Below are 27,975 nucleotides of genomic sequence, written 5' to 3'. Positions count from 1 at the left end.
TTTTTTCCAATGAGATAGTTCACTTCCCCCCATTTTTTCATTCTTTTGATTTTATTGTTTCTTGATGTCTTAAGGAGTCATTAGTTTCCACTAGCCCAATTTTTATTTTTAAGGAATTATTTTCTTCAGTGAGCTTTTGCTCCACATTTTCCATTTGATCAATTCTGCTTGTTAAGAAGTTTTCCTCAGTGGATTTTTGTACACCTTTTTCCATGTTTTTGTGCTTCCTTTATAATGGTGTTGATTTTTTTCATGATTCTCTTGCATTACTTTCATTTCTTTTCCCATTTTTTCTTCTACCTCTCCTAGTTGATTTTGAAAATTCTTTTAGAGCTCTTCCAGTTGTTCCTTTTTGCGCCTAAGACAAATTTGCATTTTTCTTTTTGACCTCTCATGTAGGCATTTTGACAATGTCCTCTTCTGAGTTTTGTGTTTTGATCCTTCCTGTCACCATAGTAACTTTCTATGGTCAGGGTCTTTTCTGTTGTTATTTTTTTCCTTCTAACTTTCCAGCCTATTTCATGACTTTTAAAGTTGGGCTCTGCTCCTGGGGTGAAGGCACAGCTTCTTTCACTGGGAGCCTGGGGTCTGGCTGGTGGCCTGCTCCACTGGAGGCAGGGGTTTTGCAACTGGTTTCCTGGGGTATGGCCTACTGCTGGTTTGCCCAAACACTGCTGATACTATGTTCTCCTTTTACCTGAGTGAGACGGACCTTTCCTGCCAAGTTTCTAAGTTGTATTGGACTGGAAAATTGTTTCACCCTATCCTTTTGTTAGGTCTGCTGTTTCCAAATTCATTTTGAGGTGTAAGCTTATAGTTGTTTAAAAGTGAATTTGGGAGAGTTTAGGTGAATTCCTACCTTACTCCACCATCGTGACTATGCCCTCAAGAAGAAAGATCATGTCAATATCTATTAATGATACTGACTTATAGTTTTCTTTTTGTGTCTTAGCTTTCCCAGGTTTAGGTATTTGGGCCATATTTGCCTCATAAAAGGATTCTGGTGTGGTCTGTTCTCAATTTTTGAGGATAACTTGTGAAGCATGGATACTAATTGCTCTAAAAGTTTGATAGAATTCTGTGAATCTATCAACACCAAAAGGTTCATCCCTCCCCTCCCCTTTAGTAATTCCTTTATATCTAGATCTATTTTCTTTTCTGAGATTGGGTTATTTAAGACCTTGATCTGGTCTTCTGATCACATTTAGGTATTCTATATTTTTTGAAGGTATTGCCTTATTTCTTTTGTGTTCTGTTTTGTTAGCATATAACTAGGCACAATATGTTCTGATTATTCTTTTTATTTCTATTTTTTTCCCTGAGATTTCACCTTGCTCATTTGCTATTCATTTATTTGATTTTCTGCTTTCTTCTTTTTAGTCAGGTTAGGTAAGGGTTTATAAATTTTATCAGTCTTTTTACAAAACTAGGTTTTGGTTTTATTATTTTGTTTTGTTTCCAACTTACCTATTCCCTTCTCTGACTTAATATCTCTTCTTTTGAACTTATTTTTGGTTTATTTTGATTTTCTAATTAAAAAAATGCATGTTCAGTGCATTAATCTTTTTCTATTTTGTCAATGTATGCATCAGCTGCATCCTAGAAATTTTAATAATGTTGTTTCATCTTTATCATTTTTATTGTTGTTGTTCAGTAATTTTTCAGTTGGGTCTGACTCTTTGTGACCCAATTTGGGGTTTTCTTGGCAAAGATACTATAGTTGGCCATTTCCTCCTCCAGCTCATTTTGAAAATGAGGAAACTGAGATAGAGTTAACTGACTTGCCCATGTTTACATAGCTGGTGTCTGAGTCCAAATTTCAACCCAGGAAAATGTCTTCCTAACTCCAGGCCTGGCACTCTATCCAATACCATCTAGTTGCCCTTCATTTTCTTTTACTAGATATCATTTCTATGATTTGTTTTTTGACCCACTCATCATTTAAGATTTCATTGTTAGGTCTCCAATTGGGTCTGTACCTTTTATTTGTGGTCCCTGAACCAATTTCTACTTTTATTGTATTACGGTGTGTAAAGTATGTACTGACTGTTTCTGCCTTTTTACATTTGTTTACATTTACATGTATCCTAGGACATGGTCAATTTTTGTAAAAGCTCCATTTCTACAGAGAAGTACGCATGTAGTTTTTGCTGTCCCATTGAGAAGATGCCAGTGTCTTTTAATTCTACTTTCTCTAGACATTTGTTTGGTTCAATATTTAATCTTCCTGTTACACTCATTCAAAATTGATAGGGGGATATTGTCTCCTGTTGCTATTTTGTTATTGTCTATCTTCTTAAACATCAGATGTTTTCTTCATGAATTTGGGTGTTGGGTCAGCATATATGTTTATAACTGATGATTGTTTTATTGTCTATGATGAACATAATATAGTTTATCTCCTTTTCACTTCTGAACTTCATTTTTACTTTGATAGCATGATGATAATTCCCACTTTTTTGGATTCACTTGATAATAAAGTGATAATTAATAAACTTAACTAATCTGGAAGGAGGTATCTCATGGAAAACTCCAATGACCTATTTTCAGTCCTATACTGGTCAACATTTTTTAAATCAATGAATTGTAGCAAAGTGAAAGAGGTAAGGAGGTACTAGTGAATTACCAATTCTATGACTTGAGTGTTAGGGCACAGTAAAAAAAAAAAAAAGTTATTCAATCTTAGGCCACCCTAGGGGCAGTGTTCAGAGAGAGGAAGATGATTCTGGCACTATCAGTCTGCTCCTGAAGTAGTGCATCCAGTTTTGGGCAAGGACATAAACAAACTAGCCCAGGGAGGCCAAGAATCACCTACCTCATAGGGCTGTTGTGAGGATCAGCTAAGAAATATAAAATCCCATTTGGCTTATAAACCCTTTGCAACTGAGCCTTCTACCTTTCCAGTCTTCTTATATCTCAATTCCTTCCAAGTACCCTGCAAACCTGCGACAGTTTTCATTATTCCTTGAACAAGACTCCTACTATGCATTTTGTCTGGCTGTTCCCCGTTCCTGGATTTCAATTCCTCATCTTCAGCGGGAATCCATTCCTGATTGCCCTTAATCCAGTCCTTTCTCTGTGATGATCAACAATTTCTTCTATGTCTTATTTATAGTTGTTTGCATACTGACTTCCCCACCGTAATGTGAGTTCCTTGGGAGCAGGCACTATTTCTTGCCGTCCTTCATTTCCCCAGTGATTAGCACAGTGCTTGGCATATAATACATACCCATTGGCTCGACTCTCCTCTTCCAAATTCCCCTATTTTTTCACAGGGACCTTATCACCCACACTCATAGCTCTGATTTCATTCTTGACTCTTTACCTCACGTAGCCAACCTGCTGCCAAATCTTGTCAGTTTTAACTTTCACATCTCAGATGTGCCCATTCTCAGAACTACCACCCTAGTTTGGGACCTCATCTCTCACCTGGACTATCGCCAGGAAACAGCCCTCTAATTAATCATCTTGCCTCTTTCTTCCCACTCTATGGCTGTTACCTCCAGAATGAAATACAGACCTCTATTTGGAATGTAAAGCTCTTTACAACATGCTCACTTTCTACCTTTTTACTCTTATTTCTCTCCATGTACTTTATGACCCAGCTACATTGGCCTACTTGTTCCTTGTATATGACACTTTCTCTCTACTTTTTTTTTTTAACTAACTTCCCCCCACCCCCCGCCCTGGAATTCTTTCCTTCACCTCCATAATAAGTTTCCTCAACTTTGTTCAGAACTCAGTTTAAATCCTACCTTCTGTAGTTGGCCCTTCTCTCTGCTCGTGTGCACATGCATATTTATCTTGTATGCACAATTATTTACATCTTCTCCATTACAATCAGTTACCTAATTGCAGGGACTAATCATTTTGGCCTTTCTTGGTCGCCCCAGCACTTGTCACAACCTCTGACACTTAGTAAGTTATTTATGCTTGTTGACTAATTCCACTTACTTATTTACTATGTAATAATTGTTTTTATTTATTCATTGCTGGGATATTTTATAAACAATTCTTTCCTCGTTTTTAACTCTTCTTTGGTTACTGATTATTTATGGAAACCAAAATTTCTTCCTGTATTTGCTTTACCACGAGAAATTAACAGGGAAGAACTGCTCTGTAGTTGGTACATTTTATTTTATAACTGGAAGTTGTTTGAAAAGTTGACATTGAAATATCAGGATACAGCAATATTACTTCCATCATTTAAAATGTTCTCCCTCACCCCACCAAAATTTTACACTTTATCCAATTGATTTAAAGATAATTTTTACTTGCCTATGAATGGTCAGCTTGACACAATTTAAATTGATAATAAAATCTGTTTTTCTGTTCACTGTAATTAATGACCCCCTCCCACCCAAAAAAAAAAACCTTAAAAAAAACCCTGCAGTAACAACAAAAAAAAAATCAGCTTTTAACACTGCATTTAAAATACTGGTTAAAAAAATAAGAGGCTGCTAAACAAAAATAGACAAAAAAGCTTAAACATAAACTGTAAGTATATGTCTGTGAAGCACACAGGCAAATCAACTTTCTTTTACATTACAAAGTTCAAGATTCCTATGAATTTTCAGTATTTACTAAGTTATTTTATCTCCAAATTAATAATGACAACAGTTCTAAAAAAGTGAGACCCTATTTTATATGCTAGAAATAGACTTTTGGTTGCCAAATAGAGTTCATGATGGATAGAAGAATAAAATGGAAGTCTTCTGAAATAAATAATCTATTCTATGTTTCCTTCTTTTAAGTCATTTTTAACTGGTACTTCAGATGCTGTTCTTCGGATCAAGTCACCAAAATAAGCTGTGATTGTCTTCAATTTATTGTTAAGAAAATTTTGTTCTATTTCAACTTGTCCTCCAGGTCCAGCTAAAGATGCTACCTAAAAAAGGCAACAGAAAAAACACATACATAATTGGAGTTTCAGAACTAATCTTTTGTTCATAGTATTTGCAAAATAGAAAGAAATTGGCTTGTTATTTATGCCCTTAAAAAGAGCATGTACAATACTCATTGCTGTTTCTTAATAATTAATGGGTTACTAATGAAAAGATTATGACACAAAATAATGCTGCAATGTAATGGGTAAAGTTTTGGCAAGTCATTCTGCTGAAGGACGTATCTAGAAGTGCTTCTTGCAAGTAAATCACTAAAACATGGTTTAGTGAATATGACACTAGACTTAGAGTCAGGAAGAACTGTTCAAAATCTCTCCATGGATACTGACATGATCTAGGTTATGTCATATAACTTCCCTGTGCTTCAGTTTTTTCATCTATAAAATGAAGGGGTTAGCCTCGATGGCCACTAAGCCATTTTACCAGGTGTTAATATTCTCTTTCTTCTCAAATTAGAGAGAGAGAGATAAGGATTGAATGTATTATTTCACTGACATAGGGAATTACCAGGTGAGGAACCTACTCTTACCAATGCAAGTCAATCAGTCAACAACATTTATTAAGTGACTACTGTGTACCAGGCATGGCAGGATACAAACATAAAGAACTAGAACAAACCTATGTGCAAGTAATTTACACAGCACCTTCTCTACAAAACTCAAATTTAACTGCTTAGAAACTATTAGAAAATAAATAGGTCTCTGCCTCTTTCCATTGTGACTGACTTCCTAGCAGCTGCTCTATCAAGTAGACTTCTGAGGGGCTGAGAAATGTTGACCAACTGCTACCAGTGTAGTAGGATTCTCTTCTGATCCCACTCCAAGCAGTAAGATACTATTTATCAGCCCTTTACTTCCTAGCTTCATTGTGTGCAAGTCACAACCTTTCTGAGCTTCTTTCTTTATCTTTAAAATGGGGACAATACTACTGATCTCTCATATGGTTGCTATATGAGGATCAAGTGAGGCAATGTGCGTAAAGAGCTTCGCAAACTGTAATGTACATGTAAACATTAGCTTTTCTCACCATGTATTACATATTTTGTCATCTGCATAGTAGAATGTAAGATCCTTGAGGGAGAGATCCACAGTGCCTCCAATACTTATTTTGTTTGGACTGATAATTTCATGATAGAGAGCTCCAGATGATTTCCTCTTCCAATACGTAAGGACAACTGTATTGCTTACTTCTAAATAGTTTTAGAGATATGCCTGAGGCACAAAAGGTTAAATGACTAGTGCTGAGTCATAAGACCAAGTGTAAGGGATGGGACTTGAATCCAGGTTGTCCTGACTCTCCAACTCTATATATACTATTCCATACTGCTTTTCACTTTGAACAAAATACTTAATAAATATTTATGTACTCAAATCATACTTAGCTCCTAAGTAAGGCATAAAGGGAGAAAACTGAGTAAATGCATCCTTAAATGTCAGATTTGAACCTGTTCAACTTCCTTTACCTTAGGAGGAAAAAAGGCAGTTATAGAAATAGGGAAGACAGAACACAACCCTATGTTATATTCTCAACTTTTCAAAGGTTGCAATTAGACAGTTAGAGCTGCCAAACAAGAAAGGTAATGATGGAAAACAAGTTTAATTACAGAGAGAGATAAACATGAAGTGTACATCAACAATAGTTACAATGCTGTGAAGAAAAACAAACCCTAAGACAAAAACATACTACTTTATCCAGTAAAGAATTCGACATTTAAAATGAAACCAGAAGTTAAAAAATAGTTCAAGAGGCTCAATTTGCAAGTGATAAGGCATGTTACTTTTTTTTTCTAATTTGAAACTTTTTTGTCAGGTTTTTTTTTTTCACATCATGTAAGATGTTTTGTATCAACTGTTACAAATTTTTTTTCAAAGGACTACCAGATATAACTGCTTACAGTAATTTCTTAGATTTGTTTCAATAATCCATACTCCAAACTCTCCTCTGGATCAAAGTAGATGCTTAAATATTTCAGTGATCCCTGATCTTTTCAGTGTGTACCACCCCCCCCAGCAATCAACCATTTAACCATTTATTAAGCCCCTGCTTTGTCCCCAGCGCTGTCCTAGGGACTGAGGATACAAATACAAAAAAAAGGGGAAAACTTTCTCTACCCTCAAGGAGCTTCTATCGGGGGTGACAGAATTTATTCTGTATAAACATATGAAGAAGAAACAGTGCAATTAGGAGGAAAAACACTACCAGAAAGAGGTACAAAAGCACTTTGTCTTGAAGTGAGGGATTCCATGAGGCAGAACTGGGGAGGGAGAGTGCATTTAAGGCACAGGGGCAGACAACCAATAGGCACTTACAAAGATATAAGACTGGAAAGATGGGGTGGGGGGTAGGTCCTGAAGGCCTTTGAATGCCAAATAAAGGATTTTGGATTTGATTCCAAAAGTGACAGGGAGCCACAGGAGCTTATTGAGTATCTGAGTGTATGTGAGAGTGAGAGTGAGAGAGTGAGAGAGAGAGAGAGAGAGAGAGAGAGAGAGAGTGTGTGTGTGTGTGCGTGTGTGTGTGTGTGTGTGATAGACAGACAGACACACCTGGTTGGACCAGTGCTTTAGGAAAATCATTTTGGTGGCTTAGTAAAGGATGCACTAGAATGTGAAGAGAAAGACCACCCACCAGCAGGGTACTGCAATAATCCAAGTGTGAGGTGATAAGGGCTGCACTAGAGTGGTGGTGGTGTCAGAGGAGAGAGGAGTGTATACGAGAGATGTTGCAAAGGTGAAAGTGACAGGCCTTGGCAACAGCTTGGATATGAGGAGTGAGAGATAGTGAGGAGCTGAAGAAGACATTTAGGTTGTGAGCTTGGGGGACTGGGAGACGGTAAGGCCCTTGATGTTAACAGGGGAGTTTGGCAGGAGAGAGAATTTCTGAGAAAAGATAATGGCTTCTTATTGGGATGTGTTAAGTTAAAGATGTCTATTGGATATCAAGGGTGGGATGTCTGAAAGGCAGTTACAGATGTGAGATGAGAGGTCAGGGCTAGTAAATAAATCTTGAGAATAATCAGCATAGAGTTGATGAAGTCACTTATGCAAATATTATAGATGAAGAAGAAAAAAGGGACCAGGATAAAGCCCTGTGGGATCCCTGTGTTAAATGGGTGTGAAGATGGTGACAAATGCTGGGTTTCACCTAATGGTTAGCTCTTTGGTAATAAGCCTCTCCAAACTTGGCTGGTTAGGTCCTTGGATCAAACTTATGAAGACTATTGCTAAGCCCATAAAGACTTTACAGTCTGATTAGGACCTATTGGAGCTTATGCTTTATTGACATAGCTTTTGAGAACCCAAAATCACTTCCATACCACGAGGCATCAGGCTAGAACCTCCATGGGGATAGGTACTTAAAAATACATCTCTCTCTCTTTCTCTGGAAGATAATCAACCCAAATAAATTATACCTAGTTTCTGAGATAAACATGGAAATTAGGTCATTTTCAAACATCCAAACAATGCACTCAGACTTACGCAGAGAATAATCAAATGTTAAGTTGGGTTAGTTTTAGCTGAGACCAGGACTGAAAATTGGGTATTGAAAACTAGTGCTCATGGTTACTTAAATGTATTTGAGGAAGAATTGTCTCCAGGTAGAAAATTAGCATTGTTCTCAAAATCCAACAGAGAGCACCTGAAAAGCTTACATTTCGTTATATAAGACGGCAATAAATGATATATTCCAGATTAAGACAATAATTTAAGAAGTTCAAGAACATGAAAGTTGAGTGGACCAAACACTATTAAATTAAGTATTACTGGTAAACATTAGCAACTTTTTGCTGGTGGAAATGGTTCCTTTGGAATGGGAAACATACATTTACGGTACACAGTTATCAGATACTTCTTACCCCTTAAAAAGGGTAGGATGAAATACTGACCAGTAGCCATGAACACAGTCTTCCCCCCATCTAAACACGTCTAGGGAAAATGGAATAACTGAGGAGGAAAGCAGAGGAACATCATCTTATTTAACCCCTCTGGGCATCAAGTGCATTATCTGAAAGGACTATGAAAAACTTTAAAAAGCAATATAAAAATTCAAGGGTATCATTCTTTCTTGGCTGTAAAAAACAATTACTAGAAACACACTGGCAGGGTAAGACTCTCCCCTCCCCTGTACCTCCTTAAGAACTGAGTGCTTTGGTTTAAGATATGGGACATAGACAACTAAAGGAAAACCAGAGTGGGGGTCGAGCTTATTTGTAGTTACAAGGTTTGTTTACATGAAACTGTACACAAAATACACAGGAAGAGCAATAAATGAAGAAAGGGAGAGAAATGATGAGTGTGTATAAATACATTAAAGAAAAGCCCTTGTTGGAAGGCCACAGGAAAAGGCATTAAATAGTACTCAGGTCAGAAATAAGCAAAAAGTATCAAATGACAGGAATTTTAGATTTTAATGCTTAAACATGAAGTTTTGGAAGCTGTGTGTCATAAGCATAAAAAAATGAAGAAAATATTTAAAATACAAGGCTCCCAAATATCCTTGTTAAAAAACACATTTCTACTCAATACCATTAATATAATGGCCAACCCACGTCCAGAAAAATATGGGAAAACACCCCCCCCCCTTTTTAAAGATGAGAAGGCTACATGTGTGAACAACTTCATACACACACACACACACACACACACACACACACACACACACATCTATACTATCGGATGGGCTGGTTGGTTTTGCTGAATTGTCTTTTTATCATCTTAGTTTTTTGCCATAAAGGTATGCTCCATGGGTAAAGGAGTTGGGAGAGATACTGGAAAATGAAACTGATATAAATGAAAAGATAACAAAAAAACTAGTGAGAAATTATCCTTAATTTTTGCACAATTGTATGGTCATAGCAGTTCAATTTTAAGCATTACACAAGAAGTTTAAGGCTGAAAGTTTCTGTCACTTGTTATCTAAATGCAACTCCCTTCCCAATTTCCTCATCTTTGAAATAACAGTGGAGAGACAGTGTTAGGCTTCTTGACTTTCAAGGATTCTTAGCTCTAAATCTATGGGATCTTTGAGATGATCTAGTTCAACAATAAAGATTCTGTTTTAAAGTAAACTTCTACTCTTTACCATGTTTCAAGCTATCCTTATCTTTCCTCTGCAGGCTTAACTGACTATGTACTGTTTAGTTCCTTCCCCCTTTTTCCTTTCCTATTTATATTTTAATGATCTCAAAAATGCTTTTTAGTAAGTTGGTGCAAAATCACATTGAATACTAACCAACAAGTATGAGTGGTGTGCAGTAAATTCATTTTAGCCAAAAAATTATTTCCACATCAGTCTGGAATGCATTCTGGAACAAAGGACTGGGGAGCTCACTTAACTGAATTTTGAGGAAAAAAAATTATGTAAGAGTAGAAAAAGTTTTTAGATTTTTTTTTTTTGAAATGTGGGAATAGCAATGTTTTAACAAACTGGAACAAAATAAAACACTGAACTTCAGTTTTCTGATGTGATAGGACATGAGAGAGAGTGAATGAATGAATGCAAGAATTACATAAAGGAATTTAAAAGTACTTACAAGAAAACAATCTGCAAGTGAAAAGGTAATGAGAAATAATTCTTGGGGGGGGGAGGGGCAGAGCTAAGATGGCAGCTGGAAAACAGGGACTAGTGTGAGCTCCCCACCGAGTTCCTCCAAAAACCTATAAAAAATGGCTCTGAACCAACTCTAGAACTGCAAAACCCACAAAAGAGCAGAGGGAAGCAGGGCTCCAGCCCAGGACAGCCTGGATGGTCTCTGGGTGAGGTCTATCCCACACGGAGCTGGGAGCAGAGCAGAGCCCAGCATGAGCGGCGTGGACCAACCAAACCAGGAGCCAGGAGGAGCGGGCCCTAGCGCCCTGAATCAGTGAGCTGCGGCAGTTACCAGACTTCTCAACCCACAAACACCAGAGACAGCAGAGAAGGTTAGTGGGAAAAGCTGCAGGAGTGGAAGGAGTTTGCGGTTCAACCACCCCTGGGGCAGCAGAGGTGGGGCAGCTACAGCTGCAGTTGCTTCAGGCCCCAGGCCCACCTGGTGGGAGGAATTAAGTGGTGGATCAGAGCAGGAGTGCACAGCCTGCTGAAGATCTAAGCCCAGTCCAGGTTGGGGGGTCTTGGGGAAGGAGGACTGCTGGTGTTGCAGAGCTGGCACATCCCCCCCAAACGAGGAACATGGAACTCTTTAGTCTACAAGCAGTCATACCCCACTGAAAAACTCAAGGGTCAAGTTAGTTGGTTGGCAACATGGCCAGGCTGCGAAAACGCACTCAGATTCAGTCTCAGACTTTGGATTCTTTCTTTGGTGACAAAGAAGACCAAAACATACAGACAGAAGAAGTTATCAAAGTCAAAGAGCCTACAACAGAAGCCTCCAAGAAAAACATGAACTGGTCTCAGGCCACGGAAGAGCTCAAAAAGGATTTGGGAAAGCAAGTTAGAGAAGTAGAGGAAAAATTGGGAAGGGAAATGAGAAGGATGCGAGAAAACCATGAAAAACAAGTCAATGACTTCCTAAAGGAGACCCAAAAATATACTGAAAAATACACTGAAGAAAACAACACCTTAAAAAACAGACTAACTCAATGGCAAAAGAGCTCCAAAAAGCCAATGAGGAGAAGAATGCCTTGAAAGGTAGAATTAGCCAAATGGAAAAGCAGGTCCAATGGACCACTGAAGAAAATACTACCTTAAAAATTAGACTGGAGCAAGTGGAAGCTAGTGGCTTTAGGAGAAATCAAGATATTATAAAACAGAACCAAAGGAATGAAAAAATGGAAGACAATGTGAAATATCTCATTGGAAAAACCACTGACCTGAAAAATAGATACAGGAGAGAGAATTTAAAAATTATTGGACTACCTGAAAGCCATGATCAACAAAAGAGCCTAGATATCATCTTTCAAGAAATTATCAAGGAGAACTGCCCTGATATTCTAGAGCCACAGGGCAAAATAGAAATTGAAAGAATCTATCGATCACCTCCTCAAATAGATCCCAAAAAGAAATCTCCTAGGAATATTGTCGCCAAACTGCAGAGCTCCCAAATCAAGGAGAAAATACTTCAAGCAGCCAGAAAGAAACAATTTGAGTATTGTGGAAACACAATTAGAATAATACAAGATCTGGCAGCTTCTACATTAAGAGATCGAAGGACTTGGAATACGATATTCCAGAGGTCAGTGGAGCTAGGATTAAAACCTAGAATCACCTACCCAGCAAAACTGACTATGATGCTCCAAGGCAAAATATGGACTTTCAATAAAATAGAGAACTTTCAAGCTTCCTCAGTGAAAAGACCAGACCAGAGCTGAATAGAAAATTTGACTTTCAAACACAAGAATCAAGAGAAGCATGAAAAGGTAATCAAGAAAAAGAACAAGAAATTGCAAGGGACTTACTAAAGTTGAACTGTTTTGTTTACATTCCTACATGGAAAGATGACATGTATGATTCATGAGACCTCAGTATTAGGGTATCTGAAGGGAATATGCATACATATATATGTTTATGTAAAGTGAATGTATATGTATGTATATGTGTGTGTGTGTATATATATCTATGTATATATATCTAGAGAGAGAGAGAGGAGAGAGAGAGAGAGAGTGGACACAGGGTGAGTTGAAGATGAAGGAAAGATATCGAAAAGAAATAAAATCAAATTAAGGGATGAGAGAGGAATATATTGAGAGAGGGAGATAGCGAGAGATAGAATGGGGTGGATTACCTCACATAAAGGTGGCAAGAAGAAGCAGTTCTGTGGGAGGAGGGAAGAGGGCAGGTGAGGGGGGAATGAGTGAATCTTGCTCTCATCATATTTGGCCTGAGGGAATACCATACATACTCAATTGGGTATCTTACCCCACAGGAAAGAAGAGGGAAGAAGATAAAAAAAAAAAAGGTACGATGATGGAGGGGAGGACAGATGGGGGTGGAGGTAATCAAAAACAAACACTTTCGAAAGGGGACAGGGTCAAGGGAGAAAATTCAATAAAGGAGGATGGGTTGGGAAGGAGCAAAATATAGTGAGTCTTTCACAACAACAACAAAAAAAAAAAAAAAGAAAAAAGAAAAAAAAAGAAATAATTCTTGGTTAAATGAACAGAAGTGAAAACCTCTCATACCTGAATCATAAATGGATGAAAAAACTGCCATGGTATAAAGGCATTTTGTTTACTAGAGACAGAAAAATGGAGTAGAGAAAACTTCATTTCACTGCAGGATGATTAAAATCAAAATATGCAGAAATCTAGTTAGAAGCAAATTAGGCTAGAATGAAGTGAGTATTTTACACTGTCTAGAGATTTCATCATTGTTACAATAACATCAGGAAAAAACATCTGAAATAATGGTTGTGCTTAGAAATGTACTGTAAAAAGAACAAAAAAACAAAACGGAAGCAGAACACTCCTTCCTTTCCAATGTCTTTTTTCAAACATGCAATTAATAATTATATAGGAAAAAAATAAGCTGAGGACAGGAATGTCTGATGAATCATTCTTTGGGACCTGTGACAGGAAATGATGTTTCTTTCAAAGCTTTCCAGATTTTTGATACTAACTCAGCTGTTGTGGACCTTTTCATTTCTTTGTTCAAACATTCCTTCACAGATTAATAAAATGAGGGTATCTCTGAAAGGTTGTATGAATTGAACTCATTCTCCTTTCTAGTAAAAAGACAGTATCACTAGTATACATGGACATCTTCATAGTTTCAAAGAAAAGCCAAATCTACTTTTCTCTTTATTTTCTTTGGGGAAGGATACTGATTCTGAATGATTTCACTGGTCAAAGAAAGGGCTTTTCTTTCCCACCAATTCCCTGAACTGCATACCAGGAAAAAATTTCTAAAACTTATATAACAAAGTAAGCTAGACCATGAGGAAGCCCCTGGCTTTTCATGTAGGGATTACATGCAGCAAAGACGACTTTGGAGCCTCTCTCATCTTACTTATGTTTTCCTGACGTTCTACTTTAGAAAAAATCCATTTAAGAGCACTTGACTAGGTGTCAGGAAACTGGGTTTCAACTTTGACACCAAGACTTACTAGTTGCTTACCTTCTGAGCCTCATTTCCTCACATGTAAAACAGGGAACTTGGCACACCATGAGCTACGTAACATCCTATTACTTTTAAGCAGGAATTCTTAACTTTGTTTTTTTTTAATATCATGGACTCCTTGGCAATATGGTAAAGTCTATGGGCCCCTTTGGTAATAAAATTTTTAAATATATACAATAAAATATGTAGGATTGCAGTTATCTAAATATATTTTTTAAAAATGACACACAATATTCACATGGTATAGTAGAAATATCATTGTACTTGGAATCAAAATATTTGAATTTGAGTACTGGCTTTGTTGCTTATTAGCTCTGACACCTTGGGCAAGAAAATTAACTTCTCAGATTCCAGTTTCATGACCTATGAAACAAGCATAACAAGAATATATGCTCTTTGTTGTGAGGATCAACTTATGTAAAAAAAATATGTATGAATATGAAATGCTATATAAATGACATCAACTATTATTTATGACAATAAAAGTCACCTCCCTTCCTTTCAGAAACACAGACTGTTTTTTGACTTAAAAATCCTCAAGTCTTTCTCACTGAACAGAAATGAATAGAGCACTCTATATTCTGCCCTCCAATCTTCTTGGCATTAGCAAACTGTACCTTTTCCGGTGGGCTGTGGCAACAAATGGATGAGCTTCTTTTGTATTTTCAAGGCAGTGGAAAAACCTAATACTACTGGTAATAAAATCTGTCTAGCTCCATTGTCAAGTTATATAATCTGGTTGGACAGAGTCTAGTTCTACAAGTTTGCTAATTTTTTTTTTAAAAAAATATGCTTAGGAGGCAAAGAGAAAAGGTACAACAAAATAGATCAGCATAGGATTTTAACGCAGCAGCTGAATCCTGAAAAGGGTGGGGGCCACTCTTTTGGGAGGGTGAAGGAAAAACAGAAAGGGGATTGTTACATCGATCAATTCCTGATGGGGTTCACAACATGAAGATGATTTCTTAATCATCTTCTTAGTTTCAGTGAGGGCTCCTCATTGGGGAATGGCTGAACAAACTATGGCACATCAATATAATGGAGTATCATATCACTGTACTATATGACTGTACTATAAGAAGTGACAAATATGAAGAATTCAGAGAAATTTGGGAAGATTTGTATTAACTGATGCCTTGATTACACTCAAGTATAACTAGGAGAACAGTGTGCTTGATGACCACAATAAAGGAAAGGAAAACAACTCAAAGAATTCAGAACTCTTATCATGTAGCATCCAATCCTGTTATCAGAGGACTATTTCCTGCTTCTTGGCAGAGATGGTGGAATATAAGAGCACAGTGGAGAAATTTACATTTGTAAACAGTCAGATTTTTTACTAGTTTTGCTGGATTGTACTTATTTAGTATAATGTAGGATTCTATTATAGGCAAGGCTGAGGGGAAACTAGTGGGAAAAAATGTAAAATAAGACAGCACTAATAAAATTAAAAAAGAAAAAAAAGCTTAGATGTAGTCTATACCAAATACACTATAAGACGTCAATGAGCTGATGAAGCAATTTTTTCAGAGAGAAAATTAAAATACATGACATTAAAATATATGTCAAAAAACATTTCATGTGCAATATTATTTTTAAAAGTTTCTATCACCTTAACAGTTTTTAGAGTTAATCTTTCTTACAGATAAGATTCTATAACCCATATGTTGATCAGAGAAATAAAACTCTGCCCATTCTTTCTTCAATTCTTACAGGTCCATAAGCTGGTCCTAGTATTGTCTACAGAAACCAATGATTTACAGGACTTAGCATTCAAATGAATGACATTTTGGTCACATCATGAGAGGTGATGCAAAAACCAACTGTATCTCAGTACTGTGTACAAGCATTTATTTATTAAGCAACCATTTATAGGGGATTAATACCTCCATATAGAAAAAAAAAAACTTTTTGCACCTTTACCATAGTCTAAACTATGATTTAAAAAAATCAATGGCCAGAACTTTTCATATTTTATGCAGCAGCAAAGTGTTTCAAATGTAAATGTTGTGTGTTATATCCTATGAGTTATTACCTAAATAAGAATACTTTGTCGAAGAAAACAAATTCTTTTCAATTAAAGAATATTCACTTAAGATTTTATGTAGCTACTACCTTTTTTCAGCCACTTCTCCATGGTGGGCAGAGGACAGTGATCTTAGGATATTAGAAGGCCATTGCCTGGGAGGCTACCCTTAGAGAGAGGAAGTGTATCTGGTAGCTTCCTACTTGAAATAATTCCTAAAATAGCTTCCCAGTCGAACTAATTATTTTTGCTAACTAGGAGCTAAGATTAGTGTTTCTTCACATTTAGCATCTAAGAAGCTTAATTTTTGAGGGGTAGAACATTCAGTACTGGAGCAAACAATCAGATGATTTGTGGGAGGGGACTGAAAGAAGGCTTAAAGCCAATTCCTCTTAGACCCTCAAAGAATTCTGAAAGAGTGGTAGACTTGGAAGGGGCATTAAGAATTACAGTAAATTCTCATCATTCATGGTAGTTACTTTCTATTGAGTCACTGTGAACTCTGAATAGTTGCTTCTTCTAGGGGAAATACAGCGTTAGTTTTCGGTGAGCATTTGGTCACAACATTTACATTAGAAATTTCCGGAGTGGCCTCATGTACAGATTGGTAAACTTCCTCTTCCTTTTTCTGGATGTACCGTATTATTGACTCACTAACACTGAACTCGGCCAAAAGTAGTATAACTCATGTCGGGGTGAAGCTTATCTGACACATGTATTTTGCCTGCAAGATACATTACAGCTTTCTTGTGCTTTGGGACACTAGACAGCAGTATGACACTATGTTTGGGGCCATTTTAAAAAAGTGAAATTATGAACAAAAAGCATAAAAACCACAAAAAACAGCACTAAATAGACCATGAAAAGGAGATTAATTTATAGGATATGAGAGCTGAAAAAGAACGCAGAGCATCACTATGTTTGACTTCAGGTGGATGTTAGTGATTCAAATTTTCTGCCCCTCTGGGCATGTCTGCAAATCACCACAAAAATGGTGTAAGCATTCATTTTTGGGATACAAATAAATCTTAGTGAGCAGATGAATTTGGAAATACAAAATCTGAGAATAATGAGGACATAATGAGGACTAACTTTATTTAGTCCAGCACCTTCATTTTATAGATGAGGAAACGTAGACCCAGAGAAGCCTACTGAGTTACCTAAGGTCACAGAGAATGGCTCATTCTACTCTTATTGAAAATGAAACTGAGCCCAGTTTCAAGAAATGAAACCCAAATCCCAAGTATCCAGAGACCATTACAGTTAGAAGGGTTTTAAAAACCACTGTTATAATCCCTTATTTTTCAAAAGAGGAAATGGTTCAGTTAGTTTCAGGGCAGGGACTAGAAACCCAAGTTTCCTGTCCAGTGTTCTTTGGCCAGGTTGTTGAAATATGACCAAGGATCACTTAGGAGTACTGACCCCTCAGTTCTACCTGGAAGCATTATGACGCCAAACTAACCTACCCCAAGAATCTCTTCCACTATGTCTAGATTAAGTTTTCCTGAATGTGATGTGTACAAAGCATGTAACACCCTTAATATTTGATTCATGTTGATGTGTTTTTAACCTATCTTTTTTCTACATGGTTATCTCCACATCATAAAGCCATTTTGTGGGAATTAAGTAGCCACGCACTCCTATAGTAAATAAATAACATTTATCTAGAAGCTTCATGGGCAGTGTGAGAACTTTCTCAAATATGAATTGAGTTTTCCAATATAAGTCCATTTGGGAGGGGTGTGGGGGGGGGTAGAGAGAGGGTAGACACGGGATGGCCAATGCAAGAGTATTTTGCTTGACTGTGTGTTTATAACAGAGGCTCTGTTTTTTCTTTTTCTCAAAGAGGGATGGGGAAGGTGGGAGACATATTTTTGACTGAAAATTTTTAAAATTAAAATAAAGACATATGCAAGAGATTAATGAGCCAAGAGATACTATAACAAAATATCGAGTTACAATGTTATAATTTAAAATGTCCCTATTTTGTATCAATTTAGCTATTACATTTACTGGGCATATAGTTCATTGGAAAGAATTACTTAAGTCCTACCAAGATATATTCTTATGAAATTTTAACCTCTGAATGACAACATTTAGAAATAAAACCAAATAATACCATTGTTTTGCTTTTTAAAAAAAGATGCTTCAGAAAAATTAGTTTATAATTATATATTAATTATATATTATATAATTATATCTAAAACATGGGAGATAAGAGAACTTGATGTTTTATGCTACAATCCATGATTTTAAAATATGATGATAAAACAAATCTCTACTTACCTTACATCCTAAAATAACTCTTGTAATCTATTAGTAATTTCCATACCAACATCATATGGTGAAAAGCTAATGCAGAATTTACCTTTCAGCGGATGCACAAACAGAAATTAATATGATCTGTGATACTTGAAAATCATGGAGACAGAATTTATTTCTAAAGGTAATATTTTGTTAAGAAAAAAGTTTTACATGGTAGGTTGCTATTTATGAAACCAGGGAAATGGACTCAGTAAATCATCTGAAAGCAATCTTGTTCCTCCTCCTTCCCTCCCCATTATCCAGTGCACTTAGATACTTCCCCTATAACAGAGCCCATGTTCCAGCATTCACTCTATCTCTACAACTGACTGAGAAGAAACAGAACATTTTCCTAGCAATACTCCTGCCTGCAGGCTGGTACTAGGCTCATCTAGAGAGAAAGTTCTTTTTCTAGAACACAAAGTCTTTTTAAAGAATATTTTAAGTATGTTTGGTCTTTGGCAAAAAATCCATAACAACTTAGCTCCATTCTGAAATAGATTTAGGTCGCAGGATGTAAAAAGAAATGTTGGTAATTATAATACTAATAACTGACATTTGGGCATCACAAGTAAATTATTAGATTCTGGTGGCCTCAAAAAATTTCATTTTACATGTATTTGAATTTTGCACCGCAGTACAGCAAAATGTACATCTGCTAGTACAAAGGTAATTACCAACATCAGTTTCTTAGGCAGTACAATATATTGGGAATTCCTGGCCAGTAATGTTTCTGGACTTTAAAAAAAATCATCTTGAGTTTTCGAAAGCAGATACCTAGAATTTGGATCTTAAAGATTAAAGACTACATACATATAAGTACATATGTGCAAAGTACTTCAGATCAAAGGTTTCCTTCAGCATTTATTTTGGTTACTTAAAATATAAAATAAAATAGCAGTGGAAGGAACAAAGCTTTGTATTTTTCCTAAATCCATCACAGATTTAGTTTAAAAATCTCTGATTTTTTATGGTTTTTAACAGAGTCTAATATAAAGACTGGAATGCAAGCAAGGGTTTAAGTAAAGCCACATGGTATTAAACATTTTGATAGGAATAGGATATGCATTCCAACAGAGATTTTCTCGGCACTCCAATGCAGAAATCCCACCCAAATACTACTATAAAATAGGAATTTGTCCCACAGTCTGGGTATCCCCATTTAGATATATATTTAATTTGAAAGCAGTGAGTTTGGTCTAAATCTAATGAAAACTTTTCACTACCAATGTTTAAGAAAGACTAATTTTGTTGCTATTTCGCAATTATGATCTAAAAGATGTTTTTGGTTAAATGTTAGTCCCACCATTCACCTTAGAGGTGTGTAATGCTATTCCAGGTCTGATACATTTTTCTGATTTCTAAGAGACAGTGACTTCTTCAGTTCCAGCTACTACTTCCAGGTCTAAGCAATGTCTGAATATATTAACAGTGGAAAGCTTAAAACAGGAGAGAAAGAAAACAGGGAAAGGAAATTAAGAAAATAAAGTATGAATGAGGGAAGGAGTAAAAATGGTAAATCATGGCTAAAGGTGGCCTCCCTTCATCTGGTACACAGGGCATAAATACTAGGAGTCAGAAAATGTCTGCTTGGGCTCTGATACTTCCTGAGTACTGTTGGGGAGATCATAACACTTTTCTGCTCCTCAGTTCCTTATTTAGTATATTCAGTATATTTCTTAGGGAAGCTGTAGTCTTGAGATAAGACAACAAAAACAAAATAAAATCAACCAAACAAAATCCCATTATTTCCCTGATACATTTCTCTACTGGAAATGTGATTGTTGGTTAGAAATTAGGAGTGAAGACAGAGTAATCTTATATGGACTATTGGTGCCAATTCTATTTGAATTTGCATAATTACCCCAAAGTACTTGTTATTTATTGGTATCACTATTACTCTACTAGGAAAGTATGCCTGAGAACACTGACAAAAGAAATCCAGAGACCTTATCTTCAGAGATTTCTTGGTCAGAAAGAAACACCAGAAACCATTCATTCTAGCCCTTAGATATGAGGCAAGGCTACATTTAAACTATCCTAGATAGAAGAACAGTTACTTACAGATAGTAGTTCATTTTTAAATCAGGTCAGAATTTTCCCCATAGAAAAAATGGCTAGGTTATCAAATCATAGTGTAGTTCAAATAGAATTAAAGAGTTCAGAGCTAGAAGGAAACCAAAGCTCAGAAAAATTAAATAGTCCAAGGTCACAGAAGTAGTTAAGAAAGTAGGTCTCCAGACTCTCACCCTAGTACTTCTGCCACTACTCTGGGTTTGAGGAACAAGAGGCACATGAGGTACAAGAATGAGGAGGATTTCCTCCCCCTCTCCTGCATCTAACACACTCAAATAGACAAAGTTTATTTTTAGCATGCTATCTCCTTCTCTTCTTTTATATGCCAATGCTAATTTGACACTTAATTCTATCTAAAGTTTCTCATGGTTCCAAATTATCCACCTTTTATTCAAAAGGTGGATATCAAAACTCCTCTTTTAATCAGACTCCTCTCTTCTCAGCTATATGTTTATAAAAACAATCTAAGTGAATTAATATACTAGTAATAAATGAATGGTTGATAGTTACTTAGTTTTCCCAAAGTTAGTTGTAGTTTAAAGAGGGTGCTTATCAAATCAAATGACCCCCTCTCTGATTATGAGAATTTCAGACAGCATAATTCTATGTGGAGACTGTCCTTGGGTCAGTTCTTTTAAGCTGTTCCTACTTTTTAGGTTCCTGTCTTGTCCTCTAGTCCTAAACCTACAGAACTTCTAAAATTCTTGCCTCCCTTGTTTATGGGAGCAGTTGACAGGGGAGGGAAATGGTAGCTATTCCTAAATGGGGAAAGACCAGAGTGTGTGAACCCTTAACCTATATATTTTTATAGACTGCCACTCCAATGTGCTAGTTCTGGTAAAAATATTAAATATTACAGATCTGAGAAAAGTGTAGTGTTAAGATTAAGGAATGGCCATTTTTTCAAAAAACAGTTAATTTTAACAATAACTAATTGCAAGAAAAGTTAAAATGTTTCCATTACACTTTCAAAGTAGATACACACATGCATATATACATATACATTTACATATATGTGTGTACACATACACACATACATACATAATACATCTCCCTTGGAAGCATAATGGAAACATTTTAACTTTTTTGGTAATTAAATATTGTTAAAAATTGAGTATTTTTTGAAAAAGATGGTACACACATAAACACACCTCCTTTTCTCAACTACAGCTGCTCTAATTAGGTGCACTAGGCTTACATATGACCTGTGCAGAAGAATGTTTCTGACCAAGGACACACTTTATAACAAGCTGACGTCGTCTGAGTATTGAGGAAGAAATATGATTTTGCTTATGTGGGCAGGTAGAGGAATCTAATTACCTTTTGTAAAATGATTTTTATAATAAATGCATTCCAGATTTTAAATAGATGCACAAACAACTTTAGTATACAAGTCATTTCAAAACTGGAAGCTGCCCATGATGTTTTTCTCTTCAATAGCAAGAGCAATGATAATTTTGTGGCTTATATCCTTCACTTCTATTATTTACTTTGCACAGCTTCTTCACAAGTAATGCTATAACAGACAGTACTTTTCCCTTCTAAGTTACAAGCATGTTCACCTGAAATTTACGTATGACAAAGCAAAAACAAAAATAAAGAAAAATACCCTCTTTTTGGTTGGCACCTAAAAGGAACCATAATTTGTCTAATGAAGTTAGTGTATTCTGGTGTATTAAGCATTCAAGTTGAGGAAAAAATAATAGGCATGCTCTCCATTGAAGCTAGTTTATAATTTGTATATCATTTTATTTTATTCATGGGACTAGAAAGTAAATATACTTAGGTAAGGGCAAGACTGATTTTTCTTTACTAGTCGGTGACTTTTGAGTATATTTTTACTTTATGGTCAATTTTAACTAATGGGTTTTGGGAGTGGACAAATTAAAAACAATTCCAAAATATCTAAGTTAGGGTGTGAAAATCAACATAATTTATGAAGAAGCAGGTGGTATGTCACCTATGCAACCACTGACATTGGCGGGGGAGGCGGGGGGGGGGAAGCAACGTCAAAGTGAAAATTTACTACTGAAATTTCTACTTGAATTAGACCTTAACCAAAATACTTGAAAAAGTATTTACTTTCACCCACCCTCCTCAATATTTTACTAGCATTGCAACTCCCTCTAGAGGCAGAAAATGTAAATAACGTATAAGTGCTAAGACTTTTTAAAAGCAAAAACAAATAGTTTTACTTTCCACAGAACTAAAAATTCAAGTAAAGGCATATTACTATTTATGTTACCTCTTTCTCCTAAATACAAAAAAAAGTTGGAATCATTTATGTAAAAATAATTTTTCATTGTTTAGTACTATTTTAATAGTTAAGTACTACAATGAATAGAATATTTGCTAGAGTTAACCCGGTATTCAAATGAGCGTATGTATTTGTCACAGCAAAATAGCACAGCAGACATTTTTAGCTACGTTTATATAATCTCTTCTCAGGTTATTTAATGTGTAGAGGAGTGAAATACATGGAATATGTTAATCATTGAATGAATAGGATATCTTATTTTGAAAGGTGCCTAAGGAAATGTTCAGTAATTCAAGACCAACAAAATTATTAGTGCATTGTGCAAGTACAGTATTTTGTTGGTAGCACAGAACATACATTGTTAGGTTAAGATCAGTTGTAACTCTTACTTAGATTAAGTTTCACCATGATGTTTTTCTTGAAATTTTGCACAACACTTTGATGCTCATAGACAAGCGAACTGAAAATATTTTTAAACTTAGGCTATGACCTTATGTGCTTGAGCTCTCTTAACTCCTCTCAACTCCAGATGAGAACATTTGTTGCAAATGTCATAAAAAAGATTCCTGCCCAGTTAAAAGTTCGACTAGATCAGGGATTCTTGACCTTGTGTGTCACAGAACTCTTTGGCAGTCTAGTGAAGCCCATGGACCTCTTCTCAAAATAATACATTTAAATGCATAAAATATATGGAATCACAAAGGAAACAAATTATGTAGAAAAATGTTTTCATCATACAACTCCAAACTCCACCCCTCACCCCTGAAATACACACATGAACCCCTGAAGATCCATGGACTCTAGGCCTGGAAAGTCTCTGAGGTCCCTTCCAGTTCTGAGACTGCCTGAGGAAGAAGGTTGTTTTTCCTCAGGAAAGGACAATCTCCTTACAGGCAAGTTCTATACAATGGTCATAATACTGACATTTATATGGCACTCAAAAATTGACAAAATGCTTTATCTATAAACACCTCATTTTAATCTTTAAAACCCTGTGAGGGAGGTAAAAAGAGTTATTCTCATCATCCATATTTTACATACGAAGAACTGAGGCTGAGCGAGGTGACTTGTTCATAGTTACACTGCTTTTAAGTGTCAGAGGAAGGATTTGAATCCTTGTCTTTCCTGATTCCAAGTTCAGCAGCCTTTCCACTAAACCACAAGCTACGAACAATCATGTAATAATCATTTATTAAGCAGCTAATAGGTGCCAGGCACTGTGATAGGCACTGTGATAGGCACAGCAGATACAAATATAATCAATAAGAAGATCCCTACTCTCAAGAGCTCATATTCCAGAAAAGGAAAACAATAAAAGTATATAAAGATGCAGTATTTATATACGAGGCAGTTTGATGAGGCACTAGCTGTGGAGGGGACTGAACTGAGGAAAGTGTTGTGTAGGAGGTGCTGCCTGAACTAAGTCTTGAAGAAAGGGATTCAGAACACACCTGAGGCATGGGGGACAGCAGTGCAAATGCATGGAGGTGGGCTATGGAATGTGGGAGGAACAGAGAGGAGAGATGGACAGCAGAGTGTAAGATGGAGAACTGTGTACCACAAGACTGGAGAAATAGTTGGGGCATGGTTGAAAGGACTTTAAAAGCTAAACAGAGAAGCTTATATTTGATTCTAGGGGCAACAGAAAGTCACTGCAAGAGAGTAGGGGAAGGATACGGTCAAATCATTTTGGCAGCAATGTGGAGTATGAACTGGAGTGAGGAAGAGACTTGAAGAAGGGAGAGCAGATAGGAGGCCAATGCTATAATCTAGGTAAGAGCTGATGAGGGCCTGAACTAAAAACTGTGTGAATAGGCAGAAGGGGCCAAATTTGAGCGATATTATGAGGTAGAAATGGCAACATCTGGCAACTGATTTTATATATGAAAAAAAGGAGTTAGGTCTTGAGGACAATGCCAAATTACAAATTGAGGAGACTGGAAGAATGGTGGTACTTTAGACATAATAAAAGAAAGTCTGGAAGAGGGGAGGGATTGGGGAAAACATAAGTTGCTTTTAGTCATGTTGAGTGTGAAGTATTTCTAGGAAGCCCCATTTGAAACGTCCAATAGGTAATCAATGTGATATTGAAGCTCAGAGAAGAGAGTAAGATTGGCTATAAAGATCTTTAAGTATTTGGCATAGAGAGAGTAGATAATCCAACGCATGGGTTCTACTGAAGTCACTAAGAGCGCATAGAGAAGAGCAGGGGACCTAGGCCACAGACTCAGAGAACACCTGTAAGTTAAGGTACATGATCTGGATTAGGAACCACAAAAAAACCCCAAGAAATAATTAGATGCGCAGAAGAAGCAGGACAGAGCAGTGCCAAGAAAGCTCAGAAAGAAGTGTTCAGTAAAGATGGCCAACACTGTAAAATACAGCAGATGCATTTCATAACCAGATGCTATTTCTAATTAAATTTTATAATGTGATAGGCTAATTTTTTTTCTGAGACTTCAACCCATGATGATTGTAGTTGAGGAAAGAAAGCAGGGTATGGAAACTTAACAATGAGTTTTCTTTCTGAGTTTCTCTGAAAAAGTCAAAGGGTATGATGCAGATGTAGGGGGGATGTGAGAATTAATTTGAATCTGCTAGTAAATTTCCCCTTTATGCTTCTAGACTGCTCAACATTACATTATGCTAGTATACATATAAACTCAAGGGTTAAACCAGACCAAGCCTTTACGCCCAAGCTTCAAAGGATGTGAGCACATCTAATAACAACTTAAGCAAACTGCAGGCACACGAACCCTAAAACTCATAAGAAAGTCACCTTGCTGCCATACCTTTTTCTTCTACCCACACTACCGCAGATGTGTGTCTGTAATCTGATTCCTGAATTCAAATGCATCAAACTTTTATTACATGGAAGATACATGTGTGGCACAGTGCTGTCCTAAAGACTGGAATTTTTTTTCTTCCTTCAACAATATTTATTGAATACCTACTATCCAGGGGCAACTGAAATAGATGTAAGTTTATTGCATCAGTAAAAATGAGCAGGTTGGGCTTGATGATCTTCAAGGTTCCTTCCAGCCCTAAATCTCATCAACCTGTGTTACACATTTACCTTTTAACCCAGCAAACATGTAATACTCACTTTATGTGCTGCAGTAAGAGTAACTATAACAACAGATCTACAAAGTTTAGCAGAGAAAGCTGGGAGAATGCCATTTTAATGATAATTAATGTACCTGTGAAACTAAATCAATAGTTAAACCAGAGGTAGGCTCATCAACAATTCTTCAGTCATAACCTACCTGGTCAATATCAGCATTTCTTGGGAGGAAATATACAATATTGTTAGTGATCATCTGGGATAGCCTGAAAATTTCAAATGTTGAAATAAGTTAAGGAAAAATAACTGACACCAGTTAATTTCTACTAAATGATACTTAATTTAGCCAGTTAAAAGATGGTCCCCAATCTAGGACAGAAGAAGCTTTTATTCTGAAATTTAGCAATAAATAATAATTATGAATAGAGTAAAATCCTTACTATGGAAGCAGTATCATCTCATTTTAAAGACAAAAATTTATTCCAAACCATCAGCATATTTGCTCACGTCCCTGGATGAATTAAAAAAAATTTTTAGATTTATAACAATAGTCATAGATTGACATCAGAGGAAGCTGTGGCCCAAGTGGTCAGCAGCTGGCACTAGAGTTGGAGACTTGCCTATAACATATACTCGTTATGTGACTCTGGGAATGTCCATTAACTTTGTACTCCCCAGGAAGTTACAATTAGAGAGAAGGTTCTAGTTGCCTACGCTAATGAAATTGTAAGTCTGCTTCAAAAAAACAAATAAGAAAAAGATGGAAAAAAGTTAATAATGTTTCTTTATGGAACTTTACAGTTTACAAAACACCTCTTTTATTTGATAATGCTTACAATAATTACTTCATTTGATTCTATCATGCAGCTGAGTAGATAGTATAACCATTTCTATTTCAAGAGGCAGTGTGACTTAGTAGAGAGAATGCTGGGCTTGGGGGTTAAGAGATGTGGGTTCTTACTATGCATCTGACATTTCAAACCTGTGTGAAAATGGGAAAGTCCCAACTTCGCAGAACCTCAATTTCATCACCTGTAAAGGGGAAAATAAAACTTATAACTACCTACCTCACGAGATTGTTGTTATGACATTGTAAACCTTCAAGGGTTATGCAAATGGGACTAGTTTTTTTTTTTTACTATTTTATCATTATTTATTTTTATTATTTTATTATTATAAGTAAGAAAGCTAAGGCACCGAAAGGTTAAGTGCTTTGTGCCAAATAAATTATGTTATGGTAAATTATAGTTTCTTTTATCCTGGAGTTCTATTTTTTTTGGGGGGGGGAAGGAAAGAGGACATTATATGATTTAACACCATAGCATCCTTAATTGCTTATGTTAAAATTAAACATTAAATATTAAAATACTGAAAAAACATCTAAATTATTCAAACCATTACATAGGATTTAGTTTTCAATGTAGCACTAGGATAATTTAACTGGAAAGACTACAGAAAATGTGAAATTATTTATTAACCTAAAATCATAAAACCATAATTTAGCATGTGTCTGAATCAATGCTACTATTTAAGAAGGGACATAGGGTTATAGGGAAAGAGATTTGGCTCTGGAGTAAAAATTTTGGGTTCTAATCTCATCTCTGAAGTTCACTACTGATACCTGCTCCCTGCATGACTGTGGACACGTCACGTGAACTCCCCAGGCCTGTTTCTTATTAGTAAAATGGGGGGGGGGGCAGAGAGTGGAGGGTGGGGTGGATTAGAAGGCCTTGAAAGATTCCTTCTGTAAATGATAGTGACTGATCCTTTGCCCATTCACTGTCTAGGTGGAATAAAAGTATCAATATCTTCAAGAGGTGCAAAACAAAACAAAACAAAAAAAAAAAAACAAAAAAAACATTTACCTGTTTCATGGGATAACAGATTTTGAACCGGAAAGGGTCCTTCAAGGACATCTAATCTACCCCCCTCATTTCAGAGATGAGGAAACGGATGCCCAAAAAGTTTAAATGACTTGTTCCTGGTCACCCAGGGGGCGGGTGGTGCACCAAGGACCCGTGACTCCAAATCCGGTGTCCCTCTAACAGGGAGCCTGCCGTTACATCACCAGACAGGCACAAAGCAGGCAAATCATATTGGGTTTCTGAGTCTATGTGACACTGAAACAGCTGTCTAGATTCTCTTGGCAGATCCTAAGGGAAGCCAGAATTACCAAAGACTGGGCCCTTGAGGCTCTGTCATTTTAATTTGCCCAAGGTGAGGTATATCACCAACAAATAAGTGCAATGAAAAAAAGGTGCGAAATTTGGAGCTAGAGGACCTGGTTTGA

The 27,975-nt window shown here is 36.4% G+C and overlaps 1 protein-coding gene across 1 annotated transcript in view; it reads right to left on the bottom strand.

Moving 5' to 3' along the window:
- Window positions 1–4,125: 4,125 nt before the first annotated feature.
- Window positions 4,126–27,975, bottom strand: part of TGS1 (trimethylguanosine synthase 1) — a 59,306-nt gene continuing 35,456 nt past the window's right edge. The window contains exons 12-13 of the mRNA XM_036757157.1: window positions 25,888–25,966; window positions 4,126–4,888 (exon numbers count right to left, since the gene is read on the bottom strand). Of these exons, the coding sequence (XP_036613052.1) occupies window positions 4,730–4,888; window positions 25,888–25,966 (238 nt within the window). The 3' untranslated portion in view covers window positions 4,126–4,729. The remainder of the gene's footprint in view (window positions 4,889–25,887; window positions 25,967–27,975) is intronic.

This window comes from Trichosurus vulpecula, chromosome 1 (genome assembly GCF_011100635.1).
Source record: "Trichosurus vulpecula isolate mTriVul1 chromosome 1, mTriVul1.pri, whole genome shotgun sequence".
Taxonomy (NCBI): domain Eukaryota; kingdom Metazoa; phylum Chordata; class Mammalia; order Diprotodontia; family Phalangeridae; genus Trichosurus; species Trichosurus vulpecula.
The sequence above is the reverse complement of the archived record's forward strand: the minus strand, read 5'-3'. Positions and strand labels throughout refer to the sequence as shown.